Source organism: Phallusia mammillata, chromosome 2, assembly GCF_965637545.1.
Source record: "Phallusia mammillata chromosome 2, kaPhaMamm4.hap1.1, whole genome shotgun sequence".
Taxonomy (NCBI): Eukaryota; Metazoa; Chordata; class Ascidiacea; order Phlebobranchia; family Ascidiidae; genus Phallusia; species Phallusia mammillata.
The window spans coordinates 8,446,198-8,473,478 of NC_137253.1; the positions used below are offsets into that span (position 1 = coordinate 8,446,198).

Sequence of the window (27,281 nt, forward strand, 5' to 3'; positions counted from 1 at the left end):
TACTAAACTTTGGTGTAAAATATAAAAATTGTTAACGTTACCAAAGTAAGATAACTTTTTGATTTAAATAGATTTTGTGGTTAAACATTAACGTATCGTTGGGTTAGTTATGCCAAAAGGATATATTTAATGCACAACGTCAAGCAAATTATGATGTGTTGTCTTCAGCTGGTAAATAGAAATTAAATATAAATAGGATCCTGTGCGCGACAATTTTGTAATTTTGTTAGTTCTGGAGACAGCGCTTTCCAGACGTTTATCGATCGATCGTTTGAATTGCTTCGAAACCACTAAGTCCATTCGTTATGCCAGAAGAACGAAACGGTAAAAACCTGGGCCGCGAAAACTGGAAACTGTTCGAGTCCAGCGACGTTCCACGAAAGAATTCCAGGAAAGCAAGTCTAATAAGTGCACCAGGCAACTTGGAAAACAAAGTAGACGGAATATATCCTCAGCTTGAGACCAACACCACTGCTATTGCAGAACATGGCGATGACAGTATTTTGTTGAACGGCACTGGACACGCACCACAACGCCGGGTTTCGGGGTATAATTTACCGCAGACGGGAATTGTTGACGCCGTAAAGACCTCGTTGCCTGGACGAAAAAGAAGCAGCCAAACTGGGGAAATGGGTACGACCTGTTTTTTTAACTGATACGGTTAGATAAAGGGCCCTGTATTATTATTCTATTATGCGTACAAAAGTCCGAACTTCTTTGCGTGTTTACGACCACAACGTTGTTTAACAGAGGCCACATGGATAAAGTTTAAGACTTCGTTGCACAGGTTTAATCGAATTGTCAAACATACTAAAACTGAAATTTGTTAGAAATATACATAAGTATCAAGCTGTACAATCTTTGTTTTTGAAAAAGTTGGGGCATGTTTTCGACTTTTGCTTAATTCAGGCAAATTTAGAAACACCAAAACCCTCGGCAGGCGTAGGTGCACTATTCTTGCCCGTGGACTAATTTTGGCTACATATAAGAACAAAACAATTACCGAATTTTTGTATTTATGTCAAAGCAATCCTCCCATATATTGCTGCGCTTCATATGTAATTACTGTCAATCCTAAAAACAGCGCAGGAATGGGCCTCTGTAAGCATTAAATATACGTTTACAAAATCCCATCTGCTTGTCAATATTCGCCGTACGCCTTGCTTACCAGATGGCCTTTGGAAGATTTATTTACTACCTTAATGATTTGGCGTGGCCCTTCCCTGATTGGCTGGTGTTGTAACGTTTCAAATTAATTGCCTTTAAACAGCTGTTTGAAAGAGGTCGGTTTAACAGGTCAATATTTTTTTCAATTGAAAAAGACAAGTGTTTTGTTTTCGTAATTCATAATTTTAAGTTTTAATCCTAAAAATTGTAAATACGGCAAGTTTTAATTTGCTTTCAAATGGATTTTTTTGCACTGGTAACCTCTGAACAACATATTGGATATTCTCCATTTGCCTTTTATTGAGGTTTAAACTTACTCGAAGTTTAGTGATTTTTAGCCTTTTTACGTTTAACATCTGCAAACTCCATGAAAGTTTATGAAAAAAAATTTTTTTTTCAAGGACTGAAAAAGAAATTAAACGTTTTTAGTTCACAAAAAAAAACACGAACTTAAATAGTGTTCTATCTTTATTTTAGGTTTCAACAGAAATAGAAAGGAAAGTACAATCACAAATGACAGTGTAGGCCTTCACCCCCCCTCAAGCACCTTTGGTCTTTCACTGGTAAGAACTTATTGCACTTATCGAAGAATAAGTGTTAAAAGATATATGCTGTCGGATATATTATGGACTCTCAAAAAGTAGCGTATTAGTTGATCGCTCAAAAACGCAGTATTTTGGTCTGCACCGAACTGTTCGTGAAAGCCACACATCGCTTACGTAAACATTTTACCATTATATTTTGAACTTGCTACCTAATTCCACTCCCAATGTTTTCAAACAAGTTTAGTTTATGGCTCTGATTTTAAAGACGAAAACTGTTTTATCAAAAACATATTGGTTAGCTTGTTTAATGGCCATTTCGTACAGTACTTTGTGCTACATCGCCTAAGAAGGATTAGTCGTTTGTTTACAAGATCTCTAAAACAGATCTTTAGGAACTTTTATTTGACCTTGACACAGGTTCCTGAAGATAAAGACCGACGTATGGTTCCGAAAGAGGGCAGCAAATCACTAGAACGTGAACAATGGGGACGAGAGCTCGAATTTCTCCTTTCTGTCATCGGATTTGCCGTGGATTTAGGAAACGTGTGGAGATTTCCCTACATTTGCTTTCGAAATGGGGGAGGTAGGACATGATATTCTAACTTTGTTTCAGCAAATTTGGAGAAATTCAGCTTGTTTGTAAAAAAAAACTTAATAATCAAGGAAATAAGAAGTTGATACTAATTGGAATATACTTGTCTGTTTGTGGGCTTTCTTACAAGCAGCCAGAAAACAATTGACCTTTAACAAGTTTGTTTCTCGCCAGTACGGATTACACATGAGTGTTGACTATAGAGTCACAATGGCCATTGTGACAAAGCACTCGGGCCGAACTGTCTGTTTGTTCATCAAACAAAATATTACACACTACGTACACCTACGTGATTTCCCAATGCTTGAAAGCTAATATTTGGCCATAAATTCATGCAAACCAAAAACTGGTGGGTGGGGACTGAAATAACCAAAAGGCAAAACCACAGTGGTCATAAACTCAGCACTGGTCACTTCTTTTTGACCAAGATTCTTCAAATTACAATGTAGTACTTGTTGACACGCGTTAAATCTATTCCCAAGAAAAGAACGCAACCCGTTATTGCTAATGTCAGTCAACAAGCAACTTCGTCTTCCATTGCTTGCGCCGAAGCGATGATTTAAATCTTTATTTTTGGCAAACTTCAAATGAAAATTCTGAACTTAGAACGTCTGCAGATTAGTCAGCCTTATCTAAGCAACTTCATCAACCAGTACCAGGAAAACAACCGCGAGAATTTGGCAACGTTGGTGGCCTCTTAGGTCGACACGTTCCCAAGATACACAATCGGTATTTTGTGTATTCGTTGTGGCAAATAGCCTTAATGTTAAGGCGATTAGTCCATCTGCGCACAAAACCTGGTAATCAGTCATTTGCAAACGACCGACATTATAGCCAGGTTGCCATTAACATGGGCCCCCAAATAAGGACAACCGAAAAGTCAATTTTTCATTCCAGATAAGACAAACATTTTTGAACAAGTCTTCAATATATTTTGAAACCATCATTCCAGCAACTCCTGTTTTGTAGAAAATGTTTCGTGCATCTCATGACAGTCGAGGTCTAGATTTATTTTTACTTTTAACAGGAATTTGACTGTCATTTCACTGACAAAATAAAGACTGAAGTCAAAAAAACATGGCACTGTCAAGGTAGCAAAAAAAGAAACATTAAAATGATATAAATGTTTTTAACATTTTTTATTCTTTCTTACAAAAGCTTACATAACAGTAACATGAATTGTCTATCGCAAATGACATCAATAAATGGTTGCATAACAGTCCATACACCTGCAGACAAAATTAACATGGTTGAGTATTTGGCAGCACCAACAAGGACCAATTGTCTGCTGACCTTTCTCCTAAAATTGCGTTTATTACGATGTATAAATTCCTGGGGTTTTATGCTGAGCCTCAAAATTGCTGGAATGCTTGGTTGTAGCTATAACTACAAGTAGCAAGTCATCGAAGAAAATAAAATCTTTTTTATTCGGAGATCACAGCAAAAAACAAACGGTGTACTCGGTCAACAAATTGATTTTTATTGTTTGAGCAAGGTTTATCATTAGCCAGACTGTTACAAGCCAAAGTTGGCTTATTTGTGATTGTTACGTTGACAAAGACTGTCTTGAGTTAGAGAACAGTCATTCTTGTAGTTCAGTGGTAAATTGAATGTGTGTGGCAAGTTGTTTTGTCACATTACACCCTCAGAAACGAAGTTGGCATATTCTGCGGTTGACAAACTTCACGATTACTGCAGTGAAGGATCAGTTGCTGTCACTTTTGTGTAGCTTTCGGTAACATTATCAGGTATTTTAAGTTTGGGAACCGTGTCATAACAAACTCCCTAGTGATTTGGTTTGCAACACCAGACGCTTGCTCGTTCAAACCGTTAACCACAGAGGTTGTGTTTGTTGGGTTTGGCTTTACAGTTACAAAATGTAGTATTTTTCAATTGGAAATAAACGATTCTGTTTAGCCGGTTAATTTTCCAGAAATGTCCACAACACAAAATGATGTTTGTTTCTTATATTTTTTGTTGTACAATCTTTGGATTTTCTAATAGTTTGTTGCGATTTTGGGTGGGTAAAAGCCTCTGTGTCCTAAAGGTCATCTTGTGGTTTTACAGCGATACTTTGTTGTGTCAAGTAGCTAAGTCGTCGACGAAAGCGAAAGCATAAACAACATGTTTTCGGGTGCTTATTTCCTTGCCTTCTTACGCCCGTGACGTCACCAGCAATCTTTCTACGTCATGCAGCAGTCTAATTACGTGAGCGCCGCGCAAAAAACATCCCTTGAACAAAACTATACTTGAGCGAGCGACAAAGGTAGTATAGCGCGGCATTGGGTCTTGAAGTTGATCCACTACTTTCCGAGCAATTAAACTGACGGACGAAAAAACTCGCATGGCAGGAGTAACCTTTGTATGGGAGCTGCTCATAAGCGATTGTCCGAAATTTTGTGGTCAGGTTTTTGCTAGAACGGGCTCTTGTGCAGTTGAGTGACGTATAGTAAGCGCAGAACGCAAGGCGAATTACAAACTACAGGAATGTGTGGTTTTGCCAAGTACAAAATCACTCAGTCGGCTGGTACCATCGCTCAAAACGTTTACTTGAGCACAGACGTTGATGATGTAGTTGTAGTTTATCGTTGAAGCATTGCCTAGTGATAAAACAGCATTTTTGACATCGTTTAGAAATTGGTTGAAAAAATCAACATTAAATTTTATTACTGTACAGTGTATTGGGGTGCTGCACAATTTTGTTTTATTTTGAAGCAATGTCCAGGCACACAAATAAGACACCTTCAACATGATTTAGATTGTAATCCTGCGATAATGTAGATCAGGTGTCAGACGAAAGTATTTGAGACACGCAGCATATTTGACACAAGCAAAATGTAGACTAGCAGCAGATATTACAAACCGCATGTAAATACAAGCCCGGTAACCGTTTTAAATCCAGATTTGAATAAACATCTGTTTGCAACTTCTTGTAGGCATTATTCAAATAGAATACCAGGCGTTACTTAGTAGCTTGAAAGACCACATCGACGACAAAAGATGTCCAACTCCAGAAGTGACCAAATAAACGGGGTGAACGATACCCAAGGAAAACCTTTCCTTGCCTGCGATGCCAATGGTAATGGCTTGCAGGACAGCAAGGCGAAAATGTATTTGGCTGAATGTGCTGTTGATCAGGCCGCAGTCGAAAGTGGCAAACCAAAGAGGGAGAAATGGGGTTCAAAATTTGAGTTTCTTCTCTCAGTTATTGGTTTTGCTGTGGACCTCGGCAACGTATGGCGTTTTCCTTACATATGCTTTCGGAATGGCGGAGGTGAGGCTTTTTATTTGGGTGCAGTTGCGAATCTAGGGTTCATAAAGGGATTTGTGACCCCCTCTACCCATACATACAAATACGCAGACACACATATAACCACACATACACACGCACACACATACATACACACTCAAACACACACACAGAGACACATGTATGAAGCCAAAACATTCCCCCTCCACACACAAAAAAAGAATGTTGTAGACCCTCCCGAAACTTTCATTCTGGCTACTCCACTCTACACATAAAAATTAACCCCAGCGCCGAAAGAGTTAAGACAGTGTGGACAGATTCCTTTTAGGCATGTTCCTATGGGATGCGAACGCACTCCAAGGATTTGCATACTTTGCGAATGCTTGGCGGTTACGTTGCCGACATTTAAGCTGGCACTGTACAGATATCTAGTGTAGGTTAAATTTCTTCACTTTGCCTTGGAGCGCAGCCGTGTGAGAACACAATGGCTTTGCGGTTTTGCCGAGAAACCTATCGAGACCGTATTTGAATTTGAATCAATTGCGATGGCCTAGTTCTTTTGCAGACTGCCATTCTACAAATATGGTTTTTACTCGCCACACTGGAAGATGATTTTAAGCGCAAAATGCCGCAATCACACCGAAAGCGCATGTGCACAACTTTCAGTTTAAGTAACTCCCCAATTTAAACCTTGGAAGACACATTTCCTAACACACGTTACTATTGAAAACGATGTTTTACCCCACCAATGACATTTACAATTACATATAAAATATTTTTTAGAAACTGGTTGTTCTTCAAAATAAGAAATAATAATGTTACAACTTTCTAAATTCCAGTAAAAGCGATTTTAAAGCAATTTACTAAAATTTGAAGGACTGCAAAGAGATTACTAATGTTTGATCTATTTCTTTCGCAGGAGCCTTTCTCATTCCGTACTTTCTGATGATCGTATTCGGGGGGATTCCCCTGTTTTACTTGGAGTTGGTCTTGGGTCAGTATCACCGAAGCGGCTGCATTTCGATCTGGCGGAAAATTTGTCCAATATTCAAAGGTATAAATTTTCATTTTACGGGAAATATTCTTAAAACCTTGAACGGCGATGCGGTTAAAACAACTTGTTGTGACCCAATTAGGTGACCGTGCAGCATGTGGATACATTAATCGTGCTTAAAAGAATATGAATCGTGAAAATTACCTCCACAAAGTTCATTTTCAAAATGCTTTACATAGGAAACCCGAGCAGTTGGTTAATCATTGAAAAAGTCTCTACATACACCACCGTTAATAAAGTTGCTTCGTTTTCATTTGCGCAACTACCTATCTTTTGTTTTGTTCCCAGGAGTCGGTTTTGCCATTTGTCTTATTGCCCTTTACGTGTCAAGCTACTACAACACGATCATCGCCTGGGCTGTCTACTACCTCTACAGGTGTGTACTTCAACATATGCCTCTGCTGTGATACCGAAAATATGTTACACAAGGCCTCAAAAATTTTGTTGGCATTTCTGGGACTTAAACGAGCATTTTGAGCTTAAATAATTTTTATTTACATTTGTTAAATATTAAAATTTATTTTGTTTAAAAAAATATGGTTAAAAATCTTACAGATGTATTTTGACAAATTTGCCATGCTATGGGGAAAACTTTCCCAGCATAATTTTTTTTGGGGTATGTAAAATCTGTGTGCTGGTATTAGTATGAGTTGTAAACGGGCTCAAAACTACGGAACCCGTTTTTGTCCGAACTGGCCTAAACATGATTGTTGACATTGCAGCACTGATGGAGCCTTAGTGTTAAGTAAGGCCCACTTAGTCAGAATCATGTTCGTTTTGCTTAAACCTATGCCCGTACCAGACCCGAAATACAAAAATTGTTTGAAGCCACTGACCTGAGGTGTCTAATACGAAAATATCAAACATTAAAGGAAAAACCCCACTTAAATGTTTGATCGATGTTAATGACAAAGAATCAAAACCAAATAATGCAGGAAATCTGCAACATCCTTCCATCGTTAACCCAGCTTTTTACTTTAAATGAATTCACAGTTTACGGACAAGTTATTAAATTGTTTCGAGAACAACTGGCATGGTCTAATTATAAAACATTATCTCACGTTAAACATGTTTATTGTCGTCTCGTGGATGTAGCTTGAGTTTTTAGTCACAACACCTTAGCTCGTACTGGTACGTGCTCCCATCGGGCAGGTATGTATTCATGACAACACAGTTATACGTGGGAGATCACCACAAAATTGTGAGGCTTTAAAATTCGAGGTATTTCTTATTGGTGCCGTGTTTTTGCTTGTCTTACTGCGATCCTCAAAAATTAGGTCTGTGAATTGTTGTGTTTGCTATATCAGTGCTTTTCAAATGCAATTGCCAGAAGAGCTCTATAAACTTGATCAGTGCTTTTCTCTTTGTTTTAAATATTGTCAGCCTGCAACAAATCATAGAACTGCAACATAGATTTGCAGATCTATTTGGCTTAAATTATTTCACCAACGTAAAATAACCTTAGATTTTTAAACTAAAGTTATGTAACTTCAATAGAGGTAATATTAAAATACCCTAATTTTTATAAACGATCAGATGTCTTGTCATTTTATGCTTTACTTTATCTTTATTCTTTTACTTTCGTCCAATAAAAAAAAAACTTAAAACACAACCTAATAAGTAAATCTCTCTGCAGCTCTTTTGCCTACGAACTTCCGTGGGCTCATTGCAACCACACTTGGACCAACGAACATTGTGTGGATCAGATTTATTCTGCAGCACACAACCTGACGTGGAGCAATACATCTGAATCTCCAGCCCATCAGTTCTTCGAGTAAGTTTCTGACGCACCCGCCCCAATCGGCCAATCAATTTCCCGCGAACGTTTCAAAATTAATACAACGGGGTTGGGCCTTCGTTTGAAAAAAATTGACAGTTATTTTGAGGAACAAGTTGAATTCATGACATTTTTTGTCAAACTTTTTTGTTTACTCAGGATTTTAGCATGATACGGTTTACTTTGAAAAGGTTCATCATTTGAAAATAAATAATTAAGCTTGTTGTTGATATGAAAGTTTAGTTCAATGAAGTAGTATTTGGGCAATTTGATCTTAAAGAAAAGTTGAAAGCTTGAATAGGGATTTACTGTAATTCCTTTTGCAAGTAGACATCGCATAGAAAATTTCCATTTGACTGGTTTCACACATTAAAGGCTTTTTTAAGCAATTTTTTGCATCGGACACAGAACACTGTCTGTTTTCAGAAGTAGTTGATATTTACATTAGGAAACCAATTGTATTTTCTAAGTAGCTAACCGAAGGCGTATAACCAATGATTGTAAGACATACATGTTTGCATTTACTTGTGCAAACAGTACTTTCCAAGGCTGCATAGCATCACAAATATCCAGTTACCTACTGCATTTGGTGGTGGTGCTGCTGAGCATATTAAATCAAAATATATTATTTTCTTTTTGATGACAGACGACACGTATTAGAAATGCACAAATCAACAGGAATTGGAGATTTAGGTCCTCCGCGCTGGCAACTGGTTATTTGCCTTTTCTTCGTTTACGTGGCATTGTACTTCTGTCTGTGGAAAGGCGTCAGATCATCAGGAAAGGTACTTTTTTCACATGCTATTGTTTGTTCCCTTGCATGGGCACGGGGGATTTGAGTTGATTACAATAGGTTTATTTCGTTTGGCGCTAAATTAGTAATTTTTTTTCTTAACAATACAATTACCACCTTAGTAAATATGGGGTTGGATTATAGCTAACTACGATTGTAAACAAGACACATAAACTGTTGCTGTCAGGCATATACACTAAAGCTTACTGATTGCAGCCTTAAAGCAAACGTGTGACTAATAAAAGTTAAATAAAAAAAATGCCAAATTTTATTCAGTCAAAACTAACTTTATGTCAAATCATGGCAAAAGTTTATTGAGAAATTTTCATGCACCTATGTACAACAAAGTGGAAAAGCAGGTAACCGCAGGGATTATATTCAAGAATTTTTATCCTCTTTATCTTAATACAGGCGGTGTGGGTGACAGCCACGTTTCCATACGTGGTACTTTTTATCCTCCTAATCCGAGGAGCAACATTGCCAGGCGCTCTTATGGGGATCAAGTTCTACTTGCAACCACAGTGGCATTTACTTTTGAAACCATCGGTGTGGTTAGAAGCCGCTACGCAGGTAAACTCGCGATACCTAAACTTTTTTGTTTTTGACCTCCAAGTTAAGAAAAACTCAACCTTTTTTTGCGCCACGGTCTATGTTTTGCACGTTTTTTCCTTTTTTTTTCTAAGTTTGCCCATGAAACATTATCTCACGTATTGTATGAGTTTTTTTCATAAATTACAAAGAATTGGATATTACTGTCCATGTTTGAAAGCCTTGACCTATAGCTATAGGACTTGTTTCATTTTTTCGAGTTTTGTAACTTAATAAATAGTCTGTAATTTCGTATTATTTATAGCCTACATATATTGTTTCAAATTTCTTTTGTTTTAAATAAACGCACATTGACACGATATTTAAATGTGAATAGGTACATAGAGGAGTTATGAATAAAGTTTAATTAAATCATGTAGGATTTCAAGGAATGTAGGTAAGGAGCTTAAGAAAAAAAACTGTACTGTGTGATCTACGTTAGCAAACTATTATCCATGCAGGAAGATGGAATTTTACAAAAATCAAATATGCTTAGCAAGAAGTTACAAGAAAATATCTGAGTGAAAAACATTATAACGTTTCTATAAGTTAGTTTCTAGAATAGTGTTTTACATTTAGACGTGTCTTCTTGCTGGGAATATATTTATAATTTTAAATTGTGTGCGCGAAAAAAATATGCCTAAATTTAATGTACCTAATTTTGCCACCTTTTACCGGAATTTTTTATTCTACAGGTTTTCTTTTCGCTTGGGCCGGGTTTCGGTACGCTCATCGCTTTGTCCAGTTACAATAACTTCAAGAACAACTGTTACAGGTAACCCGTTACGCATAAGTGGCGTTGAGACATTTTTCTCTACTTCGTAACGTAACCTAATTTAATTTTCTCGCTAGGGACGCGTTCATTACGAGTGTAGTAAACTGCTTGACAAGCTTCATGGCTGGGTTCGTGGTCTTTTCGGTCATGGGATATATGGCGCATATTCTGCACAAGGATAACATCGAAGACGTAACCACTCCAGGTATAATTTACGTACCAAAAATTGCTCCTTAATTTGTTATTTTGGACGTTGAGCATATTTTGATTATCAATCTATCAAGTGGGTTAAGCATGATTAATTAAAGAGGTTAGTCAGGACGTTTTTGACATGTAATTACCGACAGAAATAATAAGTTTTTCAAATTAAAATTATTTAGCGCATGGTAAAGCAAAAAAATCGCATACGTTTTGTTTGCATTTTAAACGTTACTATAGTAACCTGGCGCACACAAAACTGGCATTAATAAAACAAACCAACAGGTACAACTTTATCGCATCAAACTACGCCAATAAATGCCAAACAAAGAGAATTTTCCGGTAATTCATTGTAAGCACAGCCAATACCGTGTTCGTGGACCATTTGTCGAACTTGTATTTTCCTGTTTGGCTCATCTGATGCATCTTATGTTCCAAGCAGGCATCCTGTAGTGCTAGATTGCTCTCTGGTTTATTTTAGGCGTCTTGCGCGTGCTATCACTGGCTCAAAAGAGCAATATTTCTGGCAATTTGGCACCTTTGAAATTTCCTCACACATAAAGATTAAATAATTTCCTACTCAAATCCATATTTTCAATTTTCTTATCAACTGTAAGTTAAAAAAAAAAAAAAAAATTTAAAACTTATTGTATTTTATATGCAAAGTACCTTGTTCAACTCCAAATATGCAAAGTACCTTGTTCAACTGCAAATATTGAACAATTTATTCGTTCTATGCTCATTGTGATGTCACACCGCGCGTTATTACGTCACAGCAAGAAATAAATCATCCACATTTGCCCCATTATCCGTTTCTTACCGTAGTACAGGTTTCGTATTGAAAACTTGTTTCTTTGTTTGTTTTTCAGGCATGGGATTATTGTTTGTGGTATACGGACAAGCACTGACAACATTCAGCGGGTCTGTATTTTTCTCCATCATCTTCTTTCTGATGATTATAACCTTGGGTCTTGACAGTTCGGTAAGCGGCGTATTCATTTTAGGTTTCTATTTTGTCTTCAAAAGAACAAAACAATATATCTTCTATGTACAACATGCCCTCACATTGTTTTTTTTGTAGATTATTGCAAAATTTGTTTTTGGTAATTTCAGAAAAGACACAGCCTACAACTTTTGGTTGCTATACTTTTGTCGCTTGTTGTAATTCCACAAGAAACAAAGGCTCTGTTACGTCATAAAGTGAGCATTTGTTTGTCAAACAAAAGATGCGTTTGCAAACAAAGAAACACACTCAATCGTCAAATAATAGTTGCACTATTTGAAAATTATATTTCGCGGCACACTCACAATTTTGCTACAGCACACTAGTAGTTAAAAACACGAGACTAGAGAATACCTTGTGGCCTAAGTTAATATTATCTAGTCAGAAGTGGTTGTAAACTTCAAAAGACTGAAAACAGACGACTGCGACCATTGGAGTGGCAAACCTGTTCTAAACAGGCTTGCATTTGTCAAAACTTTGCATCAAGGGACATGCGGTTACACGGAACGTCTGTGCTGCACTTAAGATGAATTGGGATTAATCCAGGCCACTCCAGAAACGTACCATGTCCACTTTCAGCCGTTTTAGTTTCATTTGAAGTCTGCCCGTTGTTTACAAATGCCCGAAAGGGTCTGCTATAAACGTGTTAGGATTTCAGACGGTTGGTTGCCAAACAAAACGGCTGTTTTAGTGAGACACTTAAGACAATTGGTCGGTCTTTTGCATCTTTGCTTGTCCACTTGACACAAAACTCAAAACATTGTGATTGAAATTCCAAAACTTGTATTTAAACCCGAACCAACGGACCTATGTCAAAGTAACGACATCATAGCCATTTGCACGCACGCCCTTGAAACACAGCAGTCAATAAAATACGATTCCTAATGCTCCAACCTCACCCTCTAATGTGAGTTCCTGCCACAATGCTTGTAGTAACGGTGCACCTGCAGCGCGTTTTGCATCTATCCACCAGTTGTGCCCTCAGTTTTGTCGCGCTATATAGCGTCTTAACGTTGCGCAGCTTTTTCGGCTTAAATGTTAATATTTCTGTGCTGCTACGATTTGCCTCATCCGGCGAAATAAACTCAACTCAATGGACAAACCTAACTAGCCAATAATTGTTTTTTAGTTCGGAGGACTTGAGGCTGTCATCACCGGATTTTCCGACGAATTTCCGAACTCGATCGGAAAACATCGGGAAAAATTTGTGTTTGTATTTCTCTGCGTCAGCTTCTGTTTGGCTCTTTGCACCACCACATATGGAGGAGTTTATCTCATTACTTTGCTTGAGGTTTATGCAACTGGACCCGCTATAATGACTGTTGTACTTCTCGAAGCAATATCTGTTAGTTGGTTTTACGGTAAGTGTTTTGTGCTATTTGTAAAAAATATTTGTATGATTGTTTCCTTCCGAATCCATCTTTACTCTATTCTTATGTTGTTGTTAGGTTGTGTCTGAGTGATGTCTGTTTTTATTCCCACTTGGTGCATTTCATTTGACTGTTTGTTTATGTGTGTTTGTTGTGTTGTCTGTCGTATTTTGTGTGTGTTCTTTTCCTATTTTGTACTTTTGGTTGTATGTTGATGGTTTGTTTTATGTGTGTGTGTGTGAGCTGTTGATTTACTTGTTCGGCTTGTTGTAGGTGGCGTTTTGCGTATTTGTCACACACTTTGACTGTGTGTCTATGGTATATATTTTTCCAATGCTTTTGGACACTAAATTTGTTTCTGTTCAACAGGAATCGATCGTTTAAGTGGAGACATCAAGGCCATGCTTGGATTCGGTCCTGGTATTTACTGGCGGCTATGCTGGAAATACATCAGCCCTCTCTTTCTCGGCGTAAGTATGATGGACGAAAAATTAAGTATCTGCGCATAGTTAACCAGTCCGACAAAAGAGGAAGCATTCCTAAGCGGTGAAAGGCAAATTATACAAGGCCGGTTTAAAGGGCACATAACTGAGCGCTTCGTGTGTCTGAAGGCTAGTGCGTCAGTGAAATGGTCTACGGTTGCATTTTCCCATCAGCAAAATTCCGGAGTAACACGTTCAACGCACATCGCTCAGTCATCAGTAGTTTGCCCTTGTAATCCTTTCATCCGCAAGCCTTGTTCCCTGATCTGTAAATAACGAAAGGTTAGGGCTGAGTGGGTAAACGCAAAAGCGCTTTGTGGCTGGACTGACAAGATTTAATGACCCGTAAAAGCTTAACTTTGCCACATCTTGCAACTTGTTAGCTTTGTTTGAGGAGTCGGGCGGTTTTAACTAAAATTGCGGCGCCGTTTCAGGTTCCGTTACCATCTTACCCCATGTGGGGTAACACTGCCTTCTTTAACCCCACCTACTTTCACTCATTCAAGTTAAATTTTGAACACTTGAGATTTTTGAGAATGGTAGCCTTTCGTTATGCTAGAAATTTGTTATGTGTAGGATTTCAAAATGCATTATAGCGAAAATTGAATCACTTTTCTCTTTTTTTTTTGTTTGGGAGGGGTGTTTTTGCGTTACGGCGTTTTAGATAAAGAACATGAAAAATAACTACGGCACACATTGATTTTATTTTATTGGCGTGTGATTAAAAAACGTTGTGCGTTCTAGCCTTTGCCTTCATACACTTTTGTGAAGCAAATGCTTATCTTTTCTGCTCAGCACGTTTAATTCGTTGCTTAAAAATTGACGTCTAGCAATAGGCTACTTAAAATGTTTGACTCGTACATACATTGACCATTATGTTTGCTATTGCAATCTTCGCTCAAAATTGCACTGAATGTTAGGTGAGCTTTAAAAACATCCTTGTAGTGACGTATTGCAACGTCATGTGCTGAATCACGCGCCAAACATGTTAATTTCGCATCAAAAATGTTTTAACACATGTGAGGATAATGGTATTCTCTTGTTTATCACGCAGTTCATGATTGTGATGAGTGTGGTTTTCACAAGTAATTTGGAATACGCGGGTAAGGAGTATCCTGATTGGTCGACTGGTCTTGGTTGGGTGATCACACTTTCTTCGGCACTTATTATACCCATTTACGCCCTCTACCGGTATATCAAGGAAATTGGCTCCCCCCAGCAGGTAAAAATTAAAACAACAAATAGGTATTCATTTTTACAATGCCGCTTTAGTGCGTTGTTAACTAAACGCTATTTTGCAGTTTATTTTTGCAATAATGCATAGTCGTATTTTTGATTTTGAAAAAACAACAACACGTATATTAGGATTTAAAAATGTATGCCAATATATAATCATGTCACTAACTGATTTTTACTTTTTCAATTAAGCAGCAGTTATAGATTTAGTGTTTTTTTCCCCAATAAAGATAAACAAATAAAAAAACAAAAAATATTTTTGAACTTTGAATCAGGGGTTAAAAAGAAAACATACACAAGCAAAACAAATTAAATAAATTTATTTCTGGTAATTTGAAATTAAAATTATTATTTTCAATCAAATTATATATTTTCAATGTCATATGTACAGTAGCATATGAAACAATATTTTTTAAATTATCTTTTGTTGCAAACACAGATTTTCCTTTCAATTATTTACAGACCATCAGTTAAGGTAATTTTATCTTAGCTTTTTTCTTATTTAACAGCGTTGCTTTGTCCTGCTGCGTCCAGAAAGCGGCGGCCAAGCTCAACCTCGTGAATCTTTAGCCATGGCGCCCGTGCCAGAGTAGAAACGCAACCACAAATACAAACCTCCATGGCTGTTCCTTTCGGTAAAAGCGGAAAATTACTGCCGGTAGATGGGGCCCGTGAGCAGAGCCACGAACTTGCGCCAATTTTTCCACCTTTTCAGTGGCATTCCGCTCCCTTTTGGTGAAATCTTTTTGCGTTCATTGCCAACTACAGTTTAACTTTTAAGGAGTTATGTATTTTTTTTCGTTTTGTACAAACTTGTGTATTTTTGTAACGGAGAATTGTTTGAGCAAACGTCCATAAAAACTGATCACGTGCATTTTGTTTTCAATGAAAACTTTTAATCTGTATTTTTGTATATTATCTCACAACCGACTTCATAAGACTGACACATGCCAAATCAATGTTCCACATCTAACGTATTTTGTTTACATTTTTATCTGGTGCAACCGGTGTTAACCAATAAAACATTACTATTAACTTAAAATTACCGCCTAAATGGTGTTCTGCTTTCAAGGATTTCGCTTGCAGCTTAATTAACTCTCTACCTCCAAAAAGCAAATCTTGCAACTCTAAACTTTCTCCTCGGTCGTAATTTGCTTTTCAAATAACTTTTTTTGACGTTTGCAGACATAGTATGCCAGACTCATGTTTAAATCATAGTACGACGGCCTGTTTGAAGCGTCATACCGAAATAAGCCGGTCTCTCAATCATTTACATACGTCAAGGCAAGACATTTCTGGCTGATGCCTTGCCATATGATAATGCTTGGGACACCGCCCTTTTTCAGGATGATGCCTTCAATGGGCCTGGCGTACTATGATTTTATACAAGTGTGCCGTTATCGCTTCACGGCTAATCATAGTAATGAATAAATGTAAAATCTTATTCCAAAGACTATAGTTGATCTTTTTATTGTTCGTTTCTTCTTGTCAATTTCTTCTTAACCCCGAATACCCGTCGAGCAATATCATCAAATCAACCGCACAAAACCTGTTAATGTCAAAAAAACTAGACTCACAGAATTTGACGCTATGTGCATATGACTGTATACACCAAACGTTGTGTAAATTTTGTGTTGCAATGTTCTTCTAAAGCAGTGGTTTCGGCCCAAACCCTTCATTTTTATGTTTCTTAATTTGCATAAAGACAAAAACGTCGAACTTCAAAACTGCTGCAAACACCGATTACATAAACCACCGTTCAGTTGCAGTTTAAACCAAATATATCGTTTCTTCTCCCGTGTTGAAAGTCTGCAGTTCGTCATATATGTCATATAAAGCTTTATTGTACATTGAGTTCATGTTTGTGTTGCTTGGGTTTTGCTACCATGATTGACATTTTCGCAAAGCGTTTCAATGTTGTTCAATAGAAACGTGATATTGATATTTGGAGAATTGGGAAAATTGTAGCACGTTTTGTACAGATACCTTCTTCTAGGACATAGTTTAGAACTTTACAAGTTACAACGGATTGATAGGCTGCAAATGCATTCCTTATTGTGGACAACAGAAAATTGTTTCTGATTTTAGAAGAAAAAAAACGTCACAGCGCAAAAAAAAGCAATTGCGAAGCACGCAGTTTCCTGACTAACGCTAACAATTTCCGCCTTAGTTTGAATGTTCCATCGCCGCTGTAGTCTGACTTAAAATTGATTCATTTCCTCAAAAACATTACAGAGCGTTTGTCATAAGTGGGTAAGCTAGTCGATGTAGCATCACTTAGGTTTTTGAGTGGTTATTTAGCACAAAAAATAAAAAGTTTGTGAGTTACAGACTAGTTAATGAAATTTTAAAAAACAAACGCAATATGTACGCCTGTCAAACTGTAAACAGATTGCGAGTTTAAATACTTGAACCTAATCAACAAGTTATGATACACTCCAGAAACAAACTTGTTCAGAATTTTGATCACCCAACAGTTTTAAGTTGTAAAAACTTATTGAACATGGAGTCATACAAATGTATTGTTGATTCAGTCAATAAAACTGCTGGAAACAGTTTATTTTATCACATCTTATAGCATAAACTTAACCAAACTTTATCTGCAGTGGGTGAAATAGTCCCTTTTTTCGCTGACTTTGATCGCAAGAGTAAATGTAATCTTCTGCTTCGTGGTTTAGTTTGAGCATATAATACGCGGGCTGTTATTAATCAGTTATGTAACGAATTAAGTAGTTTTACCACACTACATGTTGAAAGAAAAAGGTATTCTATAAGTTACAATATTCAACGTTAGACTGGGATGGAACAAGAAGTACGTTTAAAATTAACTTTTCGCGTTTCATTTGGTTCAAAGGCGTTTGGTGTAGTACTGTAGTAGTTTCAACCAGGTTTAGCTTACTTCATTATGTGTTTACGTTATTAACGTTACGTTGACAAGATTTCTTCAGTAAATAGGAAACAATTTCGTGGAAAAGAACGTCTACGTCCACATTCAATAAAAACAAATTTTTCTCAATGTGAAAATTGCAAAATATTTCATTAGTATTTAATTGAAGAGGAAAGCATTTTTTTTTTCAAAAAAAGAGGAAATATTTTGTTATTATGTAACTATACAGCAATTTTACAGCACAATTTGAAATTTGGCCCTTAAAAGATAAAGTTAAACACGGCTGTTGAACCTAAGAGGGTCAAATTCCAATGTACTAAAATGAAATAAGGGCAACTGTTTGGGATTAAGTTGTTAATATTCATGCAATTTGCTTGATTTCCACAGCAAGCACGTATTAACAAGACCACAGGCAGTAAAGACAGTTGTTGATTACTTGCAAAATAGGATTCCTGTTTAAACATTGTTATTGCTTCAATTTCAGATCGCCGTAATATCTTTATTCAAGTTTTTAAACTCATAAAAATAGTAGAATATGGAAACAAACGCCGACAAAATCGACAAACGCAACGCCGGAAAGTCCCTACTGGGCCATGATGTCACAAAATCCGATTCACGTGATAATTGTGACGTCATAGAGAGAGAAAAATGGGACTCGAAGATTGAGTTCATGCTTTCGGTGGTTGGGTTTGCTGTAGATTTGGGAAACGTTTGGCGGTTTCCCTACATATGTTTTAAAAATGGCGGAGGTATGGGTTGTAACATTGTGAAGAACGCTATGGTTATAGTAATAGGTTATTATTTTTTGTCAGGATTACTATGCAAGCAATAATAATTAGTAGTGAATAAGCAATTTCTACCCATTTTTTTTACAACGCTTAAATATAATTTCTTCCCAATGTAACTTTTTCCTTTCACTACAACGCGAAGCATATATTTGTTGATGTTATTAACTTGTCGGATATATTGATATTAATCAAAAAATATACACAACGTTTTGCAAAAATATATTCAAAAAGGAAAAAATAATCCTACGTTTTTAATCACCAGATTGGGCATTGTACTTTATCGGTTCTGTCGACCACTAAAACTAGAGTCGAAACAAAATAAAAACCTCTGGAAGAAAACACATGCAAGCATACAATTGTGCTAAAGCGTAAAAAACAATGTTAGTTTAGATCTGTTAGAACAGGTCGAGTTGCAAAACAGTTTGTACATGTACCCATTTGCACCTTTAAAAGATATTTGTTTCCAAAGATATGTAAAACTTGCCGTATTTGTCAGGTGCCTTTCTCGTCCCTTACTTTATCATGATCGTAATAGGGGGAGTTCCCCTGTTTTATCTGGAGTTGGCACTGGGCCAGTACCACCGGAAGGGGTGCATTTCTATCTGGAAGACTGTCAGCCCTCTGTTTAAGGGTAAGACATGTTTCATTACGTGCATACAGATAAATTGTAAAACATATTTATTGAAGGAGCAAAAGGTTTATTTGTTAGGTGTTGTGAACTTAATTAATTAAGTGATGTGTGGCTCTGTTTCATATGTATACATGTCCAAAATACTATAGTCACTAATAGTCAGCGACTGTGGATAAAGGCTTAAATGCCACAAAACCAAGTTGAAAATGTTTAGCTGATTGTGCATTCATTTTGAACCTCTATAAGATTTAATCACCTTTCAATTATTATTTCCCCTCCCAGGTATCGGCTACGCATCTTGCCTTATTACTCTCTATGTGCTGTCGTATTACAACACAGTTATTGCCTGGGCCTTATACTACTTATACAGGTATGGTCTATAAATAACTTGAGAAAAAACGCTTGTTTGACTTATGTGGTAGAAACAATATTTAGCTCGCTTAAAACCTTTCTTAGCCTCTAAAACCAAGGGACAAACAACTATTCAAGAAGGTAAACTGACGAGTTGTCGACGTTTTTTTCAAACCTCAAACGTACAGAATAGCACAAACATGCCGAAAGACACATGTATTATAGTGCACAGTCATACAGTGCAACACAGCCTTAGCACAGAGTAATACAATGCATATGCATCACAAACGGTAAAACTACTAACACAGATAACTGCACACAGGTTTGCTAAATTCCGGTAGGTGACGCACTCAAATATTTTAAATGCAGTTTGTATAAAAAATGCCGACGGTTAAGGCTATTAGGGTTAGTCTGAGGTTTTATAATAATAATAACAATAACATTAACCTAAAAACTCAGTTGTTTATGGTTAATTCAGTTCCTAACCCAGCTTTGCTCTTTACTCCCTCCATCGGTATTTAGCAAACCGTGTTTGCTGTGAGTTCCTGACCTGTGTTAGTAGCTCTACCATCACAAACATACAAAATTGCACATAAACACAACATTACACAAACATAAAAGAATTAACCAAACAACGCGTTGTATAGGCTAGTTGTAAGATATGGTTTACATTTGAAATACGTAGCGCCGAGCAAATCGAAAAACAAAGAATTTCTATGACGGTCACCATGTTAAGTTATGCAATCATCCAATGTCTAAAATAAGATTTTTTTTCATCGCAAATACTTCAATAATCCTATTAGTATGACAAACTTAACCTCACCACGATTATACTTAACCTTCTAACTTTGTTAGTGTATTGTGGCAGCTCAAACTAGATTTAGAACTTACAAACGAACTAGATGTAAATCCGTTGGTTAAACTTTAAATGACAAATTCTGTTTCCAAAAAAGCATTATTTTAGTGCAAATTAACGAAAACGGATACTCTTTGCTGAAAACATTCCTAAAGCTGTTATGCACAACCATAAAAACCTTGCAAACGCTCCGTGATTCTAATTTTACAGTGGTTTATACTAGGGAGTCGAACCGCTTGTCATACGGGTTCAGGTTCGGTTCGGGTTCATTCGTTTTTGTTTTCAAGGGTTCGGGTTCAGTTCAGGTTGCAAATTATCGGGTACGAACCGGTTTGCGGTTTTTAAACCGGTTCGAATTTTTATTCATTTTAATTTAATTCTACCCATCATCTACCTGGCCTTATCAAAATCCAAAAGAATTTTGCAGGTGCAATGTTAGTTTTGACACGCCCTATAAGTGTTATCTCGCGTATTCTTCAGTGCGCTGTTTTCAATAAAAATCATAAAATTTAAAATAGACTGCAGTTTTTACTGGTTCGGTTTCGGTTCGGGTCCAACGCCAAACAACTTCGGTTCGGGTTTTCAGAAAAGCGTAATTAGCGGTTCGGGTTTAATGAAATTAACCGCTCAAACTGGTTCGCGAGTTCGGGTTCAGTTCCGGTTCGACTCCCTGGTTTATACATTAGTTAAACCAAAACTGACTTATTGATTGTAGTAAATACATTTTATTGCATGAGTTCAAACAATCTCACTATTTGTCTTTGTGCATTGTTGGTGACAATAGCAATTGTTGAAACGTATATATCATGGAATGCATTCACAAAACAAGCTCTCTGACAGTTATATATGTTTGGAATGCGCCCTAATTGTGTATATGTAAAGATTGTTATTTCAATATGTTTTATTTGTGTGGCAGCTCTTTTACATCTGTCTTACCTTGGGCAAATTGCAACCACACCTGGGCAAACTCAAAATGTGCTGATGCGATTTCAATGGCAGCTCACAACGGCAGTTGGAATTCTACCATGGAATCACCAGCGCAGCAGTTTTTCGAGTAATTGTGATAAAAATTTCAATCAGATTTTTCATACTAAGTACAAAATCAGCTTTTGTTAAAAATAAACAAACCATTAATTAAATCGCGAGAACTGATAAGATATTTCTATTCTAAAACAAAAACAATACTTACTTTCAAAGATATCATGTTTTGGGAATCAACAATTCACCTGGAATTGAGACTTTGGGTTCTCCACAGTTAAAAATTGTCATTTGTCTTTTCATTGTGTACTTTATTCTCTATTTCTGCCTATGGAAAGGGGTCAAGTCATCAGGAAAAGTACGTTCAGACAAAACGGCACTATTGCTTTGTTGTTTTCCTACAGCAAAGTTTGCACGTTGTTTAAGCTACAATGTCTTTTATCAATGCAGTTGGTGACAAGGTATTGTGGCTCACCTAATATGTTGTTTATGTTTTTTTCATGAGGTGTTCAATTGCCCAATGTTAAATAATACGCCTAAAGTTATAACAAACGTGCTAATTTCTAAAAGTTATTTTTTTAAATTATTTGTCATAACGTTTAGGCTGTTTGGGTGACCGCTACATTGCCTTACGTCGTTTTATTCATTCTACTTATTCGTGGTGCGATGCTGCCCGGTGCTGGGAAGGGAATTGCGTTTTATTTAAAACCAAAATGGGTTCTTCTAGCAGATCCGCTTGTGTGGTTGGAAGCAGCAGCTCAGGTAACAAAAACTTCACATGCCACGTTAAGCTTATAATAAAAAACGAACGAATGTTGTCTTTTCTCGTTCGCGTTTTAAACCGACAAAGATCCCCAAAACGAATATCAAATAGAAATGTTTTGTATGTTTGTTGAACTTTATCTATTTTAAGTCAGGGCTTCAGCTTCCACACTTTCGGAAGTAGCATGTAGGGGCAACGCATTTTAATCATACACCACAAGAGTAGGTCTGTAGCCAAAAAGCTTTTGATTACCAAAAAAATTAACCCCAAATTGAGACAAGACGTTGTGTATAATCTCCATTAATTAACAATTCGATCGTAAATACACAAAGTCTGTAATATTTTGGCAACATCCAAAACAAAGTCGCGTTTGTCAGACTGTAATAGTTAACTTAACTAAAAGAATTTCGTTATTTTTGTAGGTATTCTTTTCACTTGGACCAGGATTTGGGACACTTATTGCGTTATCCAGTTACAACAATTTCAACAATAACTGTCACAAGTAATTATTGCTTTCGAAATAGCAAAACACCAGTCACTTAAACCTTTGCAAGATTAACACAATTTAAGAACCTCCCTTGAACTGCAAAATAAACTTAATTTTCAAATCAATTGCCTGATTAAAACATAGTCTATCTAATTGGCACTATACCAGAATGTAAACAGGTGTAACTGATGTGGCCTTCATATCATTGAGCCGTTATTTTTACATTTAACTTATGAACAGATCCGTATGTATAGCGTACCAGAATGTATTTATTTTACGACAAACTTTCTTTTAGGGATGCTCTCATTGCAAGCACCATCAACTGCTTGACAAGCTTCATGGCTGGATTCGTGGTGTTTTCGGTCATGGGATATATGGCGCATATTCTGCACAAAGAAAACATCGAAGACGTTACTACCCCAGGTACTGTTCATACGCTTCAACAAATGTTGTTCAAATTAAGCACTCTTAGGCTATACAGCTTCTTTGAAGTACTTTAATAAAAAACATTGTGATAATATTTTAGGTCTTGGATTATTGTTTGTTGTTTATGGACAAGCACTGACAACGTTCGACGGTTCGGTTTTCTTTTCAATTATCTTCTTTCTAATGATTATTACCCTTGGCCTCGACAGCGCTGTAAGTATCATGTTGTGTTGTAAAAATTGGTTTGGCAACTTGGGCGGAAAAATTATTCTTAAAAACAGCTCGTCACAAAAGTCATAAATTCCGCCTACGTTCAAGTTTCTAGCTTAGGAAGAGAAAAATTAGACTTACAATTTGCCAATAAAATGTTAGGTCCGCTTGATGAAAACATCGTTTGGCTTGTAATGTAGGCCCTGCCTGGAATATACATGCAATTAGTTGTAAGTTAATAAGCCTAACTTAAGATAGTCACCTAAAATCTAACTGAACTGATTTTTATGATTAATTAGTTATTTGCGTTCATGTTTGAAATCTATTTCATTAGAGCCTAATCCAATACTTGTTTGAAGTTTGGTGGATTCGAAGCAATTATCACTGGACTTGGAGATGAATTTCCACGTCTGGTTGGGCAAAATCGAAAGTTGTTTGTGGCCGTGTTGATCTCTATTGTTTTCCTTGCATCGTTGTCAACCACCACAAACGGTGGAACATACGTCATTACCTTGCTAGAGATGTACGGTACAGGAGCTGCTATGATGGTTGTGGTTCTCTGTGAGGCGGTTGCAGTCAGCTGGTTTTACGGTACGCTATAGAAATCGTAGCATAGTTTTTACTTTAAAGTGGGGTGTTTCCGAATGCATGAAATTAGGTCTTTGTAAACATTAAAGTTTTGTACATAGGCGTTGAGAGGTTTGCTGAAGATATCAAGACAATGACGGGTCACAAACCCAATTTGTATTGGAAGATTTGCTGGAAGTACATCAGCCCCTTGTTTCTAATGGTAGATTTTTTTGAAATTTGTTTTTTTATTATGCATTGCAAACGGTTAATGTACATAAAAGTCCTTTTCGTCCTTTCGAAGCAAAACTTTTAATATTTTATGTTTCAGTTGATGATCATCATGAGCATTATTTTTACTGCTAATCTCGAATACGGATCTTACGTCTTTCCTGATTGGACAACGGTTTTTGGTTGGATGATTTCAATGTCTTCTATATTGCTAATACCGGCGTTTGCACTTTACATGTTTAGCCAGCAATCCGGATCACCAAAACAGGTAATAAATGAACGTACAGCGAATTTGTAAGACCTAAGTGACACACTAGGCCAGTGCTTGTCAACCTTTTTTGAAATGGTAATTAACCCTTATAACGTTTACTAAAAAGTTGTAGACCTCCCACAACCGGAACTTGTTAATAACATTTTACTTGAGATACAGTTGTAGGCTACCATGTATTGTACACTCCAGTAAGTCTGCTTTTAAACACAAACCTGGCTGTTGAGATATACTTGGTCATAGCATAGGTGTGTTGTATCTGGTACACCCCAGTACACTCCATCAATAGGGTACACCCTTTAAAAATTATGGTACATTCTGGGGTGTACGATACACCCAAAGCACTACACTGGGCTATGTGATATTTTAGCACTGGTGTACAGTTACTGTTAAATACCGTCTTATTGGCTACAGCTGTTAGGTTTCGGTCTACGTTTTCGGTCTTTTGGTGTACAATCTTTTTTTCTTGACAAATGTTACAATTTCCACTTTTTCGTTGTCTAGAGATGCCTTGCGATTGCATGGGTCCCAGCAAAACGACAAAGAAATGCTAGAGAAGATGCTCCTTTCACAACTGGTTCAGTTTGATGATGTTTGTAGTGTTTCCGAACGAAATAACGCAATAAACACTATTCAAAATACGAAACAAAACACCGCAATTTCTATGAAGATGTTTCAGTATGGACATCCATGCTCCTAAATGTGCTTTTTTGCATTTTATGTGACGTTTTTTTCCTCGACAATGTCGGCCTGTGCCTCAAGTTGGTTCCTTTGTAAGGTATAGAGTTGCAAAAGCAAAGTTTTTGTTGTAAAGATCTAAATAGTCTACCGCTGTTATAACTCATTTCCTTCTGACCGCAGAAAAAAAATTAATAACATGCTAGAACAAATAACCTTACTTTGTTTCGTTCGTGTAAAAAATACGCTGCCTTTACCATAGAAGGTGGGCTTTCTCTCTGTGTGTTGTACAGTCAAATTTGATTGCGTTTTCCAATCGCTATTTTGTTTCTGTTTCAACGTCTAAACAAGTCAGTTAGCAGGATTATGATTTTAAATACCCAAGGCCAGAGGTACTCACAGTTTTTCAGCATGCAAAGTAACCTACAGTATAAATTAAGTCAATACGATTAACTCATTACCAAACATATGAAAGAGTATTTTATTGTTTACGACGCAATGAAAACGCCAAATTTGTGCAATTTATGGGAAAATTCACCAAATTGAACCCTAATATGTCTACAGACATAGCCTACATATTCAGTTAACAATGATAGCTTTGCGGTTAGGCAATAGCACCCTTGCGATCAACTGCAACACCCCTATCCAATCTGACAGGAACAAAATAGCCCACTTGACCAGTCAACATAATAATGTCGTTTTACAGTCATTTATAACTTGGAACTAACGTTTGTGGGGTATATCTTGTGAAGCGGTCATCATGTAATTGTGTCAAATGTTTACATTAACTTTTGCATTTTGTGTGAAAAAGCATTTCTTAGAACAGTGGTTCTCAAACTTTTTTTGACCGCGACCCAAATCTGAGTTATATGAACATCTCACGACCGAAGCCTCAAACATCAAAAAATGTATTTTTTCTGATATGCATGAAAAAAGACGCAGACAGCCAGTTGTAATGATTAATTAGAAACAAATGATTGATTTATTGTAGCGTGTTTCATTAAATTGAAAGTTTTCTTTCATAAATCTTCAATGCACGGCTCTATTTTTAATTCAAGAGACCACTTGATATTTATATTCAGTAAAAGGTCTGTGATTCGACTTTTAACTGTCCTGTTCCACAACGAAACGGTCTGCAATTTCGAGGCCATGCACGTCGTCGCCGCATAGCATGTCAAAATGGCTGCAGGCTTAACGAGGTCGATTTGTTCGACAACACTGCATAACACAACACACATCGTGGCTTTGCAGCACCATGATCGTTGATAGAAGTGAATCCCAAATCTAAACATGTTTCCTTGTACGAATACTTGTCCTATTATTTCCCGTGCTACGACGTTACAATCGCCATTTGCCTAACAGTAAAGTTGGAAGCCTATTGTCGTCTGCATGTGGTAATGATTGGTTCATTTTACTGTACAACGAGGTCGAGTGAGTGGACTTTACTACTGCATTAAGTAAATTTGTTTGTGTTTACTTAATGCAGTAATGGTTCGTTCAGAACAGAATCACAATAGCGCGACCGATTTTTTGACCCTGCGCGACCCATGTTTGGGTCGCGACCCATACTTTGAGAACCACTGTCTTAGAACGACGTAAAATGGATTTAAACACGTTACAATAAGTTTTAAAGATATAACATTCTTGTTCGCTCAACAGCTAGGAAATAGTGAGTCAATTTCTTTTATTAGGCTACATGTTCTGTACAAACATACGGTGTTTTTCATTATTGCACATACTTCCTCATTTTTATACTGTTGTTTCTGGTACAACTTGATGTAGAACACAGCCTGTAGGTACCTGAGAAAGCATGATAGCTCTGTTAAAGGGCGCTATGACTTTATAATATTGCACATTGACACAAAAGAAATTCTATAAACCGAAAAGAAAAAGGTTTCCTCTGAAACAAACAATTCGTCTTCCCACAAATAACATGTCTTCGTCTTATTTCGCCAGTCCAGTCCGATCCAGTATGTTCTTGTTTATTCAATCTCAAAATGAAGAAAACAGCAAAATGTAACGAACACCCCTCTTCATGCATAAAACACGCACAATTCAACTAAGCGCAAGACATAGCTGTCTTCGTATCTTTTACTAAATATGTTTATTATCTGCCCCGCAACAAACAATACAAGTTTAACTGCATTTCCTATTTGGGATGAACAGGTTCCTGAAGCAAACATACTGTGTTTATTCGGTTGTGAGGCCCGGCTTTCCTACAGTTTGTACGTCAGCTTTTTCGGTTGTGAGGCCCGGCTTTTCCTACAGTTTGTACGTCGGCTTACAATCGAGTAAAAACGGTATTGTATATTAATTGTAAGAACATAAAA

At 36.9% G+C, this 27,281-nt stretch overlaps 2 protein-coding genes across 3 annotated transcripts; both read left to right on the plus strand.

Annotated features, from left to right (window-relative positions):
* The first annotated feature begins 172 nt into the window (after positions 1–172).
* On the plus strand, positions 173–16,684 carry LOC145213776 (sodium-dependent serotonin transporter-like). 2 transcript variants are annotated; one of them, XM_080082165.1, is made up of 15 exons: positions 173–633; positions 1,645–1,730; positions 2,130–2,295; positions 6,474–6,608; positions 6,897–6,984; positions 8,245–8,382; positions 9,032–9,170; positions 9,590–9,748; positions 10,462–10,541; positions 10,619–10,746; positions 11,609–11,721; positions 12,872–13,103; positions 13,482–13,582; positions 14,649–14,816; positions 15,340–16,684. In XM_080082165.1, the coding sequence occupies exons 1-15, from the start codon at positions 306–308 to the stop codon at positions 15,421–15,423; spliced, it is 2,145 nt and encodes a 714-aa protein (XP_079938291.1). In that variant the 5' UTR covers positions 173–305; the 3' UTR covers positions 15,424–16,684. The 2 variants fall into 2 exon arrangements, with proteins under 2 accessions (XP_079938291.1, XP_079938292.1); XM_080082166.1 differs by lacking the exons at positions 173–633; positions 1,645–1,730; positions 2,130–2,295 and adding an exon at positions 5,241–5,578.
* Positions 16,685–18,207: 1,523 nt separating this feature from the next.
* LOC145213778 (sodium-dependent serotonin transporter-like) lies at positions 18,208–25,310 on the plus strand. Its single transcript, XM_080082167.1, has 13 exons — positions 18,208–18,466; positions 19,002–19,136; positions 19,419–19,506; positions 21,260–21,397; positions 21,541–21,679; positions 21,925–22,083; positions 22,507–22,586; positions 22,867–22,994; positions 23,098–23,210; positions 23,567–23,798; positions 23,897–23,997; positions 24,106–24,273; positions 24,778–25,310. The coding sequence occupies exons 1-13, from the start codon at positions 18,253–18,255 to the stop codon at positions 24,859–24,861; spliced, it is 1,779 nt and encodes a 592-aa protein (XP_079938293.1). The 5' UTR covers positions 18,208–18,252; the 3' UTR covers positions 24,862–25,310.
* Positions 25,311–27,281: the final 1,971 nt, after the last annotated feature.

Coding starts and splice junctions, on each gene's coding strand:
- LOC145213778 (XM_080082167.1), top strand. CDS start 18,253: ATGGAAACAAACGCCGACAAAATCGACAAACGCAACGCCGGAAAGTCC. Junction 21,680..21,924: donor GGGTCAAGTCATCAGGAAAA/GTACGTTCAGAC, acceptor CATAACGTTTAG/GCTGTTTGGGTGACCGCTAC. Junction 23,799..23,896: donor TGCAGTCAGCTGGTTTTACG/GTACGCTATAGA, acceptor TTTTGTACATAG/GCGTTGAGAGGTTTGCTGAA.
- LOC145213776 (XM_080082165.1), top strand. CDS start 306: ATGCCAGAAGAACGAAACGGTAAAAACCTGGGCCGCGAAAACTGGAAA. Junction 634..1,644: donor CAGCCAAACTGGGGAAATGG/GTACGACCTGTT, acceptor TCTTTATTTTAG/GTTTCAACAGAAATAGAAAG. Junction 11,722..12,871: donor CCTTGGGTCTTGACAGTTCG/GTAAGCGGCGTA, acceptor ATTGTTTTTTAG/TTCGGAGGACTTGAGGCTGT.